The sequence below is a fragment of the Kogia breviceps genome, chromosome 17, assembly GCF_026419965.1.
Source record: "Kogia breviceps isolate mKogBre1 chromosome 17, mKogBre1 haplotype 1, whole genome shotgun sequence".
NCBI lineage: Eukaryota > Metazoa > Chordata > Mammalia > Artiodactyla > Physeteridae > Kogia > Kogia breviceps.
In genome coordinates this window covers 68429236-68445142 of record NC_081326.1, presented here as the reverse complement: position 1 = coordinate 68445142, position 15907 = coordinate 68429236, and the positions used below count along the sequence as shown (strand labels likewise).

The window sequence follows — 15907 nt, the reverse complement described above, 5'->3', positions numbered from 1 at the left end:
GGAAAGGTACAGTTTAGCAATGTACAAATGAAACATTGTGCAGAGTCTAAGTAGCAGTGTCAATTCACATTGCCAACAGCATCCTTGCTAATTTGATAACACCCTACTATTTTTTTTTTTTCTTTCTGGAGCCGACCGGGTAGATGTGGAATGGGTGTGGATGTTAACTTGGAGTTCCTAGATTGTTGCACTTATTTTCATATTGATAGTCTCTTGTCTTGGAAATACCTGTTTATTTTTCGCCCTGTATTCTATCGGATTGTTTTTACTTTTTATAGATTTATACAAGTTCTTCATATGAGCTGAAAATTAATTTTTGCTAGTTATAAATGTTGCATATATCTCTTCTTATAGTTTTTTCCATTTTATTTATGTTGTCTTTCAATGAATAGAAATGCTTAATTTAAATTTTGTCAAATGTATTAATCTATTTTTATGGCTTGTATTCCTTGCATTTTATTTTAAAAATCTATTACAGTTGTAAAAGTATTCTCCTAGATTGTCTTCTAAAATTTCATATTTGTTCCTTTCATATTTAAGACTTTAATCCACCTGCAATGTATTTCTATGTATTGGATTAGGCAGGGATTTACTTTTACTTTGTTTCCCAAGTGAATAACAAACAGTTCTAAAACCCTTTGTTCCAAAGTCCCTCTTTTCTCCTTATAACTACAAAGCACGATTATCAAGTTTGTGTGTTTATGTTTCTGGGCTCTCTTTTCACATCCACCGGTCAATTTGTGTATCCCCATGTAAATACCATGAGGTCTTAACCACTGCAATGTTATAACAAGTCTGCTACCTGATACTGCAAGTCTCCCATTTTGTCCTCCTTTAAGAATATCTTATGTATTCTTTTTTTAAAAAAAAAAAATCTTTATTGGGGTTTAATTGCTTTACATTGTTGTGTTAGTTTCTGCTGTGTAATAAAGTGAATCAGCTATACGTATACATATATCCCCATAAGAATATCTTATGTATTCTTGACTCTTTGATCTTCTATACACATTTTAGAATCATCTTGAATTCCACTGGGGGTAAAAATACCTACCAAGTTTTGAAATCTTTACTACAGCAATTCTTTCATCTTACAGCATAACATGGTGTACAACCCTCCATCTGGGTCTTATTTGATTATTTTAAATTCCATTTCATTATTTTCTCTGTTAAGTTAATTTTCTATCTTTTTGTCATGGTGCATTAGAAATGCAATTAGCATCTTATCTTGACTTTATATCCAACATCTTTGTTAAATTCTTACTAATCCTAGTAATTTTTCTGTAGAGACTTTCAGATATTCCACATAGATAATTATCTGCAAAAATGAAAGTGTATTTCTTCCTTTCCAAGTTTTATCACCTTTATTTTGTTTCTGTTTTTGTCTTACTGAGATAGCTGGAATTTGAGAATGATGTTGAAAACATTTGGAGATAACTGTCATCCTGGCCTTTAAGCAAATCTTTTTAACCTTTTATCATTGAGTAAGTTGTTCATTTTAGGTGTTTTTGTCTTTGTTTCTGTAGATACTCTGCATAGTGATTAAGAAAGTTTACTCCTAATCTCCACGTTTTTTTAAATGAAAGAATATTGAAAATCAATGCTGTTTCATCTCAGTGGGATGATTATGGGTTTTTTTAAAGCTGTAAATGTGGTGAATTGCATTAGTTGATTGGATAATGTTAAACTATCCTCAAATTCCTGAGATAAATTTAATGTAGTCAAACTGAATTATTTTTTCTATGTATTGATGGATTTTATTTAGTAATATTATGTGTAGGAATTGTCTTTCATGTTCATGAGTGAGATTTATCTGTAAATTACCTTTATGCACCAACTTTATTGGTTATGGTAGCAGGATGCTGCTAGCCTTATAACCTGAGTTGGAGAATATTCCCTATTTTCCTACTCTCTGGACGAGATTATGAAATATTTAAGTTATTTCTTCAACATGTGTTTGTAGAATGCTTTGATGAAGGCATCTGGCCCTGTTGCTTTCCTTCTGGAAAGATATTTAATTATGACTGCATTTATTTAATTTTTCTCTTGTCTTCTTGAGTCAGTTTTGATATGTATTTTAAGAAATATGTAATTCCATTTATGATTTTCATAAGCATTAAACTTCCTAATATATTTTTATTATCTATTAATTTCCGCCATATATTTAAATTCTCATTTTCTATTCTCAATATTGCTTGTTTGAACCTTTTCTCTTTTTTTCTTTATTAAGCTTGTAAGAAGTGCTATTGTTTTATTAGTCCTTTCAGAAAAAAAGACTTTTGACTTTATTGAACCTCTGTATTTTATATTTGGTTTTTATTTCTTTAATTTCGGCTCCTTTCTTATTTTTTTCCTTTTACAGACTTTGGATTTATCTGTTTTTGTTTTTTGCTAAACCTTTAAGTTGAACGGCTAGCATATTCATTTTCAGCCTTTCTTCTTTCTTTTTCTTTCTTTAAAAATTTTTATTAGCGTATAGTTGATTTACAATGTTTTGTTGGTTTCAGGTGTGCAGCAAAATGAATCAGTTATATATATACTCTTCTTTTTCTAATGAAGCATTTATTATTATATATTCCTTGGTGAGGACTACTAAGTTTTTTTTCAGTAGTATTTTCATTATTCTTTAGCTATACATATTTTCCATTATGATATATTTTTAGATCCATGAGTTATTTAGAAGTAGTTTAAATTTCTAAACACATGGTATTCTTTTAGTTATCTTTTAAATTGCTTTGTAACTTGATTTTATTGTAGTCATTGACTGTGGTTACATGATGCTAGTTCTTTGAAATTTGCTGAGGCTAACCAGGTCCTATCATAAAATCATATTTTACAAATATTCAATATGTGCCTAAAAAAGAATTTTTTACTATTAAACTTGCATACCATGTTCCATTTCAAGGTTGTTAATTGTATGAGCTATTCAAGTTGTTTCTATCTTAGTTGATTTTTTTTTTTTTTTTTTTTGCGATATGCAGGCCTCTCACTGCTGTGGCCTCTCCCGTTGCGGAGCACAGGCTCCGGACGCACAGGCTCAGCGGCCACGGCTCAGGGGCCCAGCCGCCCCTCGGCATGTGGGATCCTCCCGGACCGGGGCATGAACCCGCGTCCCCTGCATCGGCAGGCAGACTCTCAACCACTGCGCCACCAGGGAAGCCCCTCAGTTCAATTCTTTTATCATCAACTCAATCATTTGCTGTTTGCCCTGTGCATATGTGGTTCAGGGAAGAGTTTATATAGGAATTTAAGGTTCCACCTTACTGGTTCTCTTCTTAGGGGGCTTTTCCTCTCACTTTTCAGCAGCCATAGTTGTTTTGAACTCTGTTCTTTGCTTCTTCAGGCCACTTGGGTTTTCTATTGGAGTTTTTCTCCCCTACACTATACTGAGTGTTACTGGCCTGCAAGCTAAAGCCATAAAAATCAAGGAATCCACACTATGCTGTTTCTTTCTTCCGAGTGTTGACTCCCTTCCAGAATCTGCCTGCTTTTCTTCACTAGAGAGAAGTTTGGGAGGGGGCAAATGTGAAAGTACAAAGTTTAATTTAAGAGTCCAGCCAGGAGCTTTTGGCACCTAGGAGATGGATGGGTAATGGCAATGGAGATGGAAAGCAGTAGACAAATAGGACATCTTCTCTTGAGTTAGGAACATCAAGACTTAGATGCTACTCAAGAAAAACTGGGTACCAAAGTCAAAATACAGTAGTACCATTCAACTAACACCTTTCCTGTTTTTTATTCATCTCTTTCTCTTCTTCTCACCTGGTTCCCCAACCCCTTAAGAAGAGGAAGAGAGAAGAAGCTGCTCTATTTTACTTGAGGTTTCCAATCCGAGTTCAAATTCAAGCGTGGGGAGAGAGAAGCTTTAAATTGGATAGAGTGGTTGAGGGAGGTCTGAGGAGATGAGTTGAGCCCAAGACCTGAATGAAGGTTCTACTAACCTGCTACTAAACATCTGGATTACTACCTTAAGGTTTACATTGGAAATTTTTATTTATTGACTTTTTCTCTTTGCCTGCAAACAGCTCTTGTTTTAACCACCTGACCGGGCTATGTCTGTATTTCTGTTTTAGGTTGTGGCCCAGGCAGTGTTATTCATGTGTATGAACACGGCTGGAATCTTTATCAGTTACCTGTCAGACCGGGCCCAGCGCCAAGCCTTCCTGGAGACCCGGAGGTGTGTGGAAGCCAGGCTGCGCCTAGAGACGGAAAACCAAAGACAGGTACCAACTGGAAGGGCCATATGCCCTGGTTGTCACCTAGCCAGTCTCTGAATTACATGGAGCTTTTTTCTCCCGAAACACATCCTGACTTGCAAGTGTTCTTTCAGAGTCTCTGTCATGGGATTCCAGAGTCTAAAATATTGGCTCGGCCAAAAAGTTCGTTCGGGTTTTTCCATATGCTCTTATGGAAATAGTTATGTTAGACTCACGGGTCAAAGTGAGTCACTCGTATTCGCCCCACTCAATTAATTGTTCCCCACAAGAAATAAAATGATTCTAGACGTAAAGTGATTTTCTGACACTTTTCACTGACATCTGTGTTTGTGGACAAGGCCATGGTTTCTGAAAACCATTAGCATATTCTCATCTTTGACTCTCCTTTTTTCAAACTATAAATTGCTATTTCAAATAAATTTTTTACTACATAGCAATTCAAATTATAGGAAGCTCAGAGGAAACTCTTTTTTTTTTTTTTTTGTGATATGCGGGCCTCTCACTGTCGCGGCCTCTCCCGTTGCGGAGCACAGGCTCCGGACGCGCAGGCTCAGCGGCCATGGCTCACGGGCCCAGCCGCTCCGCGGCACGTGGGATCCTCCCGGACCGGGGCACGAACCCGTGTCCCCCGCATCGGCAGGCGGACTCTCAACCACTGCGTCACCAGGGAAGCCCAGAGGAAAATCTTTTACATGTGTAGTTCCTAATACCTCATCCTGATTTTCAGAAGACATCACTGAACACAATAAATTTTATGGAACATGATACCAGTCCCAGGGTAGGGGATGCGGAAAGGAAAGCAAGTTGGTTCAAGGCGGAGACCATGAGTTTTCGTTGGAGGAGGTTAAGATAAAGGAGTTTCTTGGACATTCTGACTGGGTGGTTGTTATAAGGTTTTAAAAAATAGGTTTGGCCTCAAATGATATGTTTCCCCAAAATAAAATTAGCTTTCAAAAAAGTAAATATTTGCTCCTATTAAAATTATTCATATATTAAAAATTCATGCAAATCTTTGCCTCTGGAAGTAATGTTCAAATAGGAATAACAGGAATGTGTTAAAATGGGTTATAGAATGAGCATATTTTATGTTCAGCATGTTTATATGCTCTTGGGAATCCTATGCTCAATAGATTTAGTAGTTCTACCATACCAGGCTCTTTTTAACAATTATGGCTATGGACACACGCTTGTTATTTTGAGCTTTATGCCATAATGGTTTGAGAAATTACAAAGAAAGTAGCTTCAAAAAATGCAACATTTTTTTCATTTTAACCTGATCAAATCATCAGTAAAACATGGATCTTTAAAGTGAGCAAAGCCAGGTCTGCGTGATAATGAAGGAGGTGGGCAGGTAGGGTGCAACCTGACAAAACTCAACTCTCGCTGCCCTATGTTATTGCCAGGGGCACAGAGGAAACTACTGAATTTCCAGAACCTACATGGATTTCATAGGATTCAGATTTAGGACGTTTCTAAGTTGAAGCCTAAAACAATTATGGAACCTCCGAATAGAGTTATTGTAGTTGCCGTGAACATAACTATAAAATAATTTAGAAAAATAACTTTTAAGAAAGAAATCACCTTGAACAATAAACATCTCCCAGTATCTTCCAGGTTACATATACATATACATTGTGTTCTTCTGCAAAACAGAGCAGGTGTCAGACTGGCACGTCACTCTTTCCATGGGATCTATGCCAATTCAGACAATGTTGCCTTATTAATAATGCATCAACTGTCCTTGACGCTCTGTCACAACCAGAACTGCAATTGCGGATAAGTTGTCTGGGAAGCTCAGTCTTTTGTTTAATGTATATGAAATATTGGAGACACTGAAAATGATTGCCTTATCATACTCATAAGGCTTTTCTGCTTTTCCCATTCTTCAAGTTCAGTGTCTTAGAGTCACTATGATGTAGCAGGTCTAACATGGTGAAGGGAGCTACCTCCATCCTCTCTAATCTTTATTTTCTTTAAGTTGATGGAAGGAAGAAGAAAATAATACACAGAGGTGAGAACAAGTGACAACTCGAATGTGGAGAAAAGTCCGCTAGAATTCTTTCCGCGGCCATATTACCTCCTAGTTGGCCACCTAAACCACTTAACTCTCAGTCCTAGGTTCCTCATCCATACTTGGGACAATATCTTTTATTTCAGCATTGCGTTTGCCTCAAATAAGGTGACATATATAAAGCAATACAAAACTATAAGTCAGCCTCATTTTTTTCAGAGATGAAATACAAGAAGAAGCTCTTTTGGTGGAAGGTTCTTTGCTCCGAGAATTAAGTAAAATATGCTGTTGTTTTGTTATAGTCCCGTGTGTACAATTCTGATGAAGTATTTGTGGTATATTGGCCACCCTCTTTCCCTCCCGTACTAGTATCTAAGCTAGCTGGCTCTGTATCATTCAGTGCTAAAGTTACTTTCCACCGATATTGATCTCTGATTCAGGTTTCCATTGTCGCTGAGAACTTCCTCAGTGGTAGATGGGCAGAGAAGGCACAGGCTTTCAAATGAGACTGCCCAGGATTTGAAATCTTTCCTTAGTTGCTTACTATTCTATTGAACTTGAGCAAGCTCTGAGTCTTAGTTATTCCATCTGTAACATGGGGATAATAATACCCTTCCTGAAGAGGCTCCTTAATGGTTAGAAATATTGTGTGCAGAGCCCTTGCAGCTCAGTGAAGAGTTTTTACCAGCATGATGGTGTACAATGATTTATATGAATCAGCCAGCATAGCTCAATCCCAAGAGGACTCATTTGAGAACATGTTATGGATTGGCTTGTCCCAGGTGAAACCCCGGTTGAAAGTTACTCATACAGAAGGAAATCAGGATGTTGGTTCTTCTCAGGTGTACAGTGATCAGAACTCAGCATTAGGCTCTGGATATTTTAAATGTCATTCACAAATCCAACCCCATTTACATCTTCAGAGCTAATTATAATACTGCAACTGTTAGAAATTCTATATCGTGTGAAGGAAAACATTGCAAGTGCCTAAGTGACAGCAGATCCTTTTTCCTTAGGAGATTATCTCAAGGGTGACTAAATTGCATTTTATTTTTGCACTTGCATACAGAACCAAGAGGTCTTATTCTACAGAAATGTTCAAGTTTTGTAGGATTTTGTTTTTCAAGAACTGGCTTTCTCTTGTGGTAGAATACAAAGGAAATATTTAAATGACATAATATGTTCATCAATGAATTAATTCATTTATTGAGGATCTATTATGTGCCATGAGCTTTGCTGGACCCTGGGACTATAATGGTGACTAGCGATCGATTCCTGGTCTCACATAGTTTATGGACGGAGATGAACAACCGCACAGACACCTATATGGTGTTTGGGTTCTCCCTACACTGAAGGTTGATCGAAGGTTAGCTGAAAGAAATGATGCCTGAGTTGACTTGTGAATAGGATTTAAAACTCAATAGAGAAGCAGTAAAGAGTATGGCATGAAGGTCTCAAACAACACATATAAACATCTTGAAGGAAGAGAGAACACTGTCAGGGCACTTACAAGCACTCCCATGATAATTCATCTATTTATTCATCCACCCATTCATGGTGGAATTACAGAGACAAGTAACACTCAGTCTCTCCTCTGGATTGGATGAATAGAATTTTAATTATCGGAAGAGAGGGAAGAAAGGATTAGCAAAGGTACTGATGACAAGATCTATATGATCTGATGAAGATTGGCGACGTTGGGAAGCAGGTTTCCTCTGATACCTCGCAGCAAAGGTGTGCACTGTCTGGAGTACACTGCACTTTTCCACCCAGGGAAAATATCTACTAACTGAGTTTTAACCTGTGCAGTAGGCATTGTTCAATGTGCTCTGTAGGTCAAAATGAACAAAATCTATCACAGATCTCGCTTACAGCATGCCACGCTGGATCTGAATCACTGCATGCCTGTTTGTTAGGATAAACGGTCCCTTAAGAGTGACCTATGGCAGTAGTTTCTGAAAACCAGTGAGGAATAAATGGTTCTGAAATGACTGAGATTGTCAGTGTTTAATAATAATGTTTAATAACGGTTACTAATCATTTTTCCAAAGAAAAATTGCCAAGCAATCACTAAAGGATAAGTGGCACATGAGCCATGCTTCCTTTTTTGCCTGGTGGGTCCCGCACCAGGATGAGATACTTGAAGTCCTGAGAATCAGGCTTTTTCCTTAGATAACCTGAAGTTGCAGGCATTGTTCTTAAGGTCGAGAGCAAGCACACAGGAGGAACCAGCAAATGCTGAAACTCTTTGCTCAAGGTCTCTTCTAAACTAGGTTTTTAACAAAGTTCCTTGAAGGTGACTCTCAACTTTACCATAACCCTGTTCCCTCCCATAGCACCTGGCACAATACCAGGAAGAAACTACTGAATGGGCCCAAATGTTGACATTTTTAATTTAGATGATCGGCTTCAAGAAGTTGAGCACATATTGGCTCTTTTTTTCTGGGAGGCAAGGACTTGGTCTTTTTCTCTTTTTTAACAATTTTGTCACCAGTTGTAACTAGCACAGAGCATACTAAGCATCCCTTACCTGTCTGGTCTCTTGGTCTCCATCCCCAAAGCCTGGTCTGGTTCAGAACCAGTACACCGTAGGTGTCAAAAGCAAAATCTTCAATGTCTGGAAGACCTGGATTCCAGTCCTACTTCCTGTGCTTCCTGGTGTAGGGACTTAGGCAAACTACTCTCCTCTAAAGACCTTGATTTTGTGGGCGTAAGATGATCATAATGATCCTACCTTCCTCCAAGGTTGTGGTGAGATTAAGGATGAACAGTTAGTTCTCAGCCCAAGGCGGAGGATGCGCTCAAGGCATATTAGAGAGGATGCTGTGATGACAGTGACATTGATGTCACTCTTCTCTGCAGGAAAACCCTTCAATGGTAACATTCCCTCCAAGATAAAATTCAACCCCCCATGCATGACCCAGCAGGTCCTCCAGGATCTACCCTTTTGACTCTCTCGTCACATCCCTTTCCGCCTCCTTGCCACACACATGAAACCAAATGACCATCAGCTCCCTGAACTGCTCTTTCCCTACTCTGTGTCATGTGGTTCTTTCAGCCTAGAAAGCCACCTCCCTCTCATTACTTTCAGAGTAATGTATCTTGCCTGGATATACCATTCCAGCATCCCTTCCTCAGTGAGGCTTGCTTGTTGAGTTGAAATGTTTTTCTTATACTTCCAACATGCCTTCAAGTTAACTGTATCATAGAACCTGTCATACTTTATAATGTTTACTCGTCTGCATTTCTCTTTTTCCATGGCCAATAAGGGCTACTTAAAGGCAGCTATTCTACATGATTCATCTGATTCTCTGGTATTTGTCCAGCACAATGGCTGAAATATAAGATCTTCTGATTAACATTTATTTAACTGAGTTATGTTGAATTCAAATTTTGGCTCCTTTCACTTCCACCTAAACCAGGGTCATGTTGTAATAATTCTTCTGTATAAAAGTAAAGAGACTTGGGACTTCTCTGGTGGTCCAGTGGTTAAGACTCCACACTTCCACTGCAGGGGGTTCCGGTTTGATCCCTGGTCAGGGAACTAAGATCCCACATGCCACGTGGCATGGCCAAAAATATATATATATATTAAAGAGACTTGTGCCTACCGTGATCCCCGTTAAAAATTTGGAGGAGGACTCATCTAATTCAGGAGAGCCTGGGACAGGCTGAGAACGTGTCTTATACAGACCTGTGAGAGGAATTTTCCATCTGGAAGCTACGTCTTACAACATCTCTCTTCGGTTATTGTAGTTTTTGTAATCCCACCTCTCTTGCAAATGATCCAAATGGCCCATATTTGTTTTAAATATTAAAATGAATTAATAGTTTTTCTTTCAGCTTTGAGAATTGCCGAAACCTTTTTATGGTAATCATGGCATTTCGAGGTATCTCCGAAGCTCTGAGGGGCCTGGAATAAAGTTTCTGATGATGCCATATGTTGCAACAGCAGGAGGATTATTATTAAATGCAGCAGATGTTTTAGCTGTCTTAAAGCAATTTTGTTTAACTTAAACATCTTTGTCAGACAATATTGGTGTAAGCTAATGGTTTGGACAATCGATTGGGTGAGAAAGTTGGGTTTCTTACAGAGGTTTGAGTTGGTTGTTTGGATGCATGTTGGTGCCCAATAGCATCTAGGGAAGTGTTTTTTCAAGCTGTAGATAACTGTTACCTAGTAAGGCAGAGCCTTGACATTCATTCATTCAAGGAAGAATCAAAGTGGACCTGGAATTTGCAGAACCTCAGAATATTTGTTTTTTTCTGCTCCAGTTAGATAGGTCTTTTCATTATGCGCCAGAGAAACCTTTTTGTGCTATTCTCCTTCTCTTATACTTAAGACCACCCATGTGCCATGAACAAGACCATCATGTTCATCCTTATCTGTTATTAATATATTTCATATTAACTATTCTCTAGTTTATAGTGGAACATTCTCAGTTTCCTGAATATTCTTCTTATCGTATTATACTCGTGCCTTTGCTTATGCTTTCCCCCCTACCTGGTATAAAATTCCTCTCATCCCTAAACCTTATCCACTCTTCAAAACTCAGCTCAAAGTTCACCTCCTTTCCACCAAGACCCTCTCTCTTCCACCTAGCTGTGACCTCCTTGAGTGTTTCATTTGTATATTTCTTTGGGGAATTAATCTCCTTCTACATTCTGCTATGCTCTTGCTGTATTTTTCCTTCTACACTATAAACTCTTTGAGGATCGGATACATGTTTCATTTGTGCTCTTCACACTAACTGTGGATCCAAGAGGGGGAAAACTCAAGCTCGGAAGAAAAGCAGAGACAATCAACATTTAATGGGTGCTATAATTGTGTTTGCTCAATGTCCGTTCACTCAAAAATAGATGTGAATAGATAGATTTGGGAAACACTGTCCTCCCATGCTGTGATTTTGGGGTCCTTGTCCCCCAAACCAGAAGTCTGACCTTCCCTTGACGATTAACAACGTTAACTTCCTCCGTCTACCAGTCCAAGTTCACTTTTCTCTTATTCCTTTACATAAATGACTTCAGCCTAGGTAGAGTTCTGCCTAAGCAACATTTTAAAAGCTGTATTTTCCCTGGAGGCATCTTCTTGATCATCTTACTCCTTGAAAGCTTCTCTGCCTCTGTGCACCATGTCTTTCGTAGTTTCATCTCTTTCCTTTCAGGTGTGTTGGGGAGAAAAAAGTAAAGTGTTATTCCAATCACCATCCTCACCCAATATAGAATAGTCCGCAACTGTACTGTCCAATAGAATTTCCTGTGATGACTGGAAATATTCGGTATCTTTGTTACCCAAATACCACTAACCACATAGAACTATTTAGCAGCACATGAAATAGAGTTAGTGTGACTGAGGAATTGATTTTTTATTTTAATTCTTTTAAATTTAAAGAACCATTAACTAGCCATTTTATCTCTTGTTTCTCTTTGGGGGACTTATCGTCACTTCAGCCATCGCTTCTGGATGGTTCCATGTCAGTATCTCTAACACCATGTTATTTTCTGAGCTCTTGATGTCCATCATCAGCATCCTGCCGGACAGCTTCAGGTGCATCTCCCACAGGTACCACTGGCTCAGCCTGTCCTTGATTCTCTCATCCCCCCAAAATGCATTTCCTTTCTCAGAGCACTGCCTTGTACCTGATTCATCCCCATCTACTGGGGTACCAATTCCTGTTGATGCCATAATCCTGTGCATTTACTAACGGTCCCTATATTTCTTTTTCCAACACTATTTAAGTCCTCCCACAGAATAGCTTCCTAACTGGAGCTAACCGGTTTCTAACTAGTGTGAACTGGTCTAACCACCTGGAGTCACTCCAGCCTAACATTATTCTGGAAGAAGAAGCTGTATTTTGCTTCTTCCCGTTTTCTTTATGATCTGTGAGACGGCAGGAGACCTCATGGGAAGGTACGGAGCACGAGCTCCTGTTTTCTCTGCATCTGTACTTGTCCCTCTCCATCTCACGGAGAGTAAGTACATTACACGGGTGTAATGTATTCGTGTCCAAGCCTTACGTGGGGTAAGAATGCGGACCCTCCTCCTCTCTCCACCGGGGGCCTGCCCATGCAGGCTGCTTTCCTCCCCATAGGGAACCCACTGATTTGGTGAGCCCTACGGTGGCCCAGATGCTTCGTCTCTGGCTGAGGAGCCGTGGCTAGTACAAAAAGAAGGCCCGGGACCCCCATTGTTCACTCACTTTGCAGCCGCAGTCCCCATCTTTTTTGCTAGTAATAAAGTGTCTTGATTCCTGTCTGCCTCTTGTATCTGTTTCTCGGCAGGTTCCTTTGAGAGGTGAGGCGTGAAACTAACTCACGTCTCAAAACCCCAACACAGAGTGTAATGCCTTTTAGGATCATTTTCTTGTGCCCCATTTTGATTATAGAAGGTTTCACACTAAAGCCCCCCATGGATCGCTACTGCTTGTAGACTCTAAACCAGTCTCATTTGCGTTGTATTACAAGCCATCCACTACCTGGCTCCTGCCCGACTTTTCAATCATGTCACTTGCGACCACTGTCCTTGTACTGTAACTCTCCTTCCAAACGAGTAAACATGCCCCACACTTCTGTGCCTTTGATTTCCTGCCCTCCAGGTCCAGGCTGTATCCTTCTCTGCCTTTCTCTGTGCCTCAGGGGGCTAACCTTTATGGATGCATCCACAGGCTTCCTACCTCTAACTGCTGGTCGGGTTTGGACAATGAGAGGCACTGGCTGGAGACTTGAGGATGGGAAGGCAAAGAGGCCATTGGATTTATCTCCCCACTGTCTACCCGGCTGGATGGTGGACTAACAGTGGTTCCATTTCTCTACCAAAGGCCACAGTTTCTATCAGGCAGCCATTTCCTAAGGCTACAGGATTTTCCAGGCTCCAGGAGTGTTTGTAGCTCCACTCTTCCTAGTTCTGGGGTGCTTGAGCACCCATTGTTGGGTTCCTTAACTCTTTATCAAACTCTTTCATTACACGTTTTGAGGTACCAACTGCATCCCTCCACGATTACCTGCTCCAGCTTTTCCCTGGGCACGAGATGCCCGTCTCCCTCCATTTGTATTTGTGAGACAGTTTAGCAGAGCAGAAAGACAAGGAATCAGAAGAACTCTGCTCTGTCCAGCATAGTAGCCACCAGCCACGTGTGGATATTGAGCACCTGAAATGTGCCTAGTCTACATTGAGATGTGCTGTGAGCATAAAATACACACCAGATTTTGAAGACAATACCAAGAAAAAAAAAGGAATGCAAATTATCTCATTGATAACTTTTTTGCACATTGGTTACATGCTGATTACACATGGAAATGATATACTTGGGGTATACAAGATTAAATAGAATATACCATTGACGTGAATTTCAACTGTTTCTTTTTCCTTCTTTATGTGTGCACTAAGAATTTTTTAATTCCATAAGCGGCTCATATTCTATTTCTACTGGACAGTGCCAGCTTAGATGCTCATCCCATGTCAATTTCCAACTTGCTCTTGTGACTTTGAACAACTTGTCGAATCACTTTGTGCATGTTTCCTCATCGCTCAATTAGAAATGATAATGCATACCCTAACCCGCGGGGGCATTCTGAGAGACAAATAACTTATGTTATTTTCCTGAAAAAGTGTTATTTCAACTATAAAGAACTCCACAAATGTTAGGGCTATTTCTGTGAAAATCTCGCCAACACCCCAAACCCATCCTGAGATGTCCTCCCTTTAGAAAGCCTCCTCTGCTGCTTCCAGTCATGAGCTACTTCTTTTTCCTTTTTGGCACTTAGATATTTTTACTTAACACGGGTTCTTATCACGCTGCCTAGCGTTGGAGTTAGCAGCGTGATCCCCTCTGTCAGAAAGATTTTGAGCAGTGATCAGACACGCATTGCTAATGGCCTTTGAGCCTCCTGGCAGCTGACTTCACTCAAAGGATTTGTGTTTACCCCCTTGCAACTCTTGCAACCATCTGGCTGCCTAGCTCTTTGCAATCTTTCTAGCACATTATTTGCATCTTCTGGCATGGCAGGAAGAGTGAAAGCTTTGCAGAAGAACAAACCTGGATTTGATTGCTAGTTCCAGCTCCATGTCTGGGTACCTTGGGTGCACCACTTAAACTCTGAACGTTGGATCCTTTATCTGTCAAAAATGATAATCTCTCAAGGTTGCTGTGAGGAAATCAAGCAATATAGATGAGAGTTGGGCATCATAGTTGGTCCTTGAACTGTTGGACCACCTGGGCCACAGCCTGAGTTTTACAACAGAACACGCCCCGATTCTAGTAACTATAGTTTTCCTTCTTGCTATTTGTGTTCTTATATCTGGCATCCCTGTGCAGTACTAATTTAAAATACTCTCCTTGATTCCAAGAGAGGCCATCATTCTGCACTCATTTGCATACCATTAACATTTCCAGAGGCAGTTCAGATAGAAGAAATCAATCACCATCAGTGCCCTCAACACCTTTGATCCAGTTGGGAGAAGCTGAAGAGCAGCCGAACAGCCATGTGGGGACCTTTTATCTCATAAATCTGTCTGGGGAATTTTGACTAAAGAAATTGGAATTGGAAACTTAACCTAATAACTTTAATGCTGAAGGGAAGGGGTGATTTGTAGCCTGGAGATAGTTGAAGGCACATTTCAAAAGTGGTAGTAGAATAAATGAGAAAAATAAAATATGTATTTTTAAAAAATAATCCATGCTTAAAATAGTTTATTGCAGTTGGAAGTGAGTATGGGTCCACTGAAGGGAATTCTATACTCTCTATTTTGCATAAACCACACTCGAAATGGATTGACCATAAAAGAAGGCAAATAATTTTAAAATACTTTTAGAGCAATCTGAGAACAGAACCATTGTGGAATTTTCTTTGTTTCCTATCTTTTGCAAATTTCATGCCCACACCTAACTTAAAAGCATTTTTTAAGAAGGAAACTGAGAATTTCTTTAAAGATGATACAAATAGATGGAGAGATATACCATGTTCTTGGATTGGAAGAATCAACATTGTGAAAATGACTATACTACCCAAAGCAACCTACAGATTCAATGCAATCCCCATCAAACTACCACTGGCATTTTTCACAGAACTAGAACAAAAAATTTCACAATTTGTATGGAAACACAAAAGACCCCAAATAGCCAAAGAAATCTTGAGAAAGAAAAATGGAGCTGGAGGAATCAGGCTCCCTGACTTCAGACTACACTACAAACCTGTCATAATCAAGACAGTATGGTACTGGCCCAAAAACAGAAATACAGATCAATGGAACAGGATAGAAAGCCCAGAGATAAACCCACACACATATGGTCACCTTATCTTTGATAAAGGAGGTAAGAATATACAGTGGAGAAAAAACAGTCTCTTCAATAAGTGGTGCTGGGAAAACTGGACAGCTACATGTAAATCAATGAAATTAGAACACTCCCTAACACCATACACAAAAATAAACTCAAAATGGATTAAAGACCTAAATGTAAGGCCAGGCACCATCATACTATTAGAGGAAAACATAGGCAGGACACTCTATGTCATAATTCACAGCAAGATCCTTTTTGACCCACCTCCTACAGAAATGGAAATAAAAACAAAAATAAACAAATGGACCTCATGAAACTTAAAAGTTTTTGCACAGCAAAGGAAACCATAAACAAGACGAAAAGACAACCCTCAGAATGGGAGAAAATATTTGCAAATGAAGCAA

At 39.5% G+C, this 15907-nt stretch overlaps 1 protein-coding gene across 4 annotated transcripts in view; it reads left to right on the top strand.

Moving 5' to 3' along the window:
• The window catches only part of ADCY8 (adenylate cyclase 8), a 220095-nt gene that overhangs the window by 44539 nt on the left and 159649 nt on the right, over positions 1–15907 (top strand). For all 4 annotated transcript variants that reach the window (XM_059042851.2, XM_067017164.1, XM_067017166.1 and 1 more), the window contains exon 2: positions 4071–4220. In XM_059042851.2, the coding sequence (XP_058898834.1) occupies positions 4071–4220 (150 nt within the window). The remainder of the gene's footprint in view (positions 1–4070; positions 4221–15907) is intronic.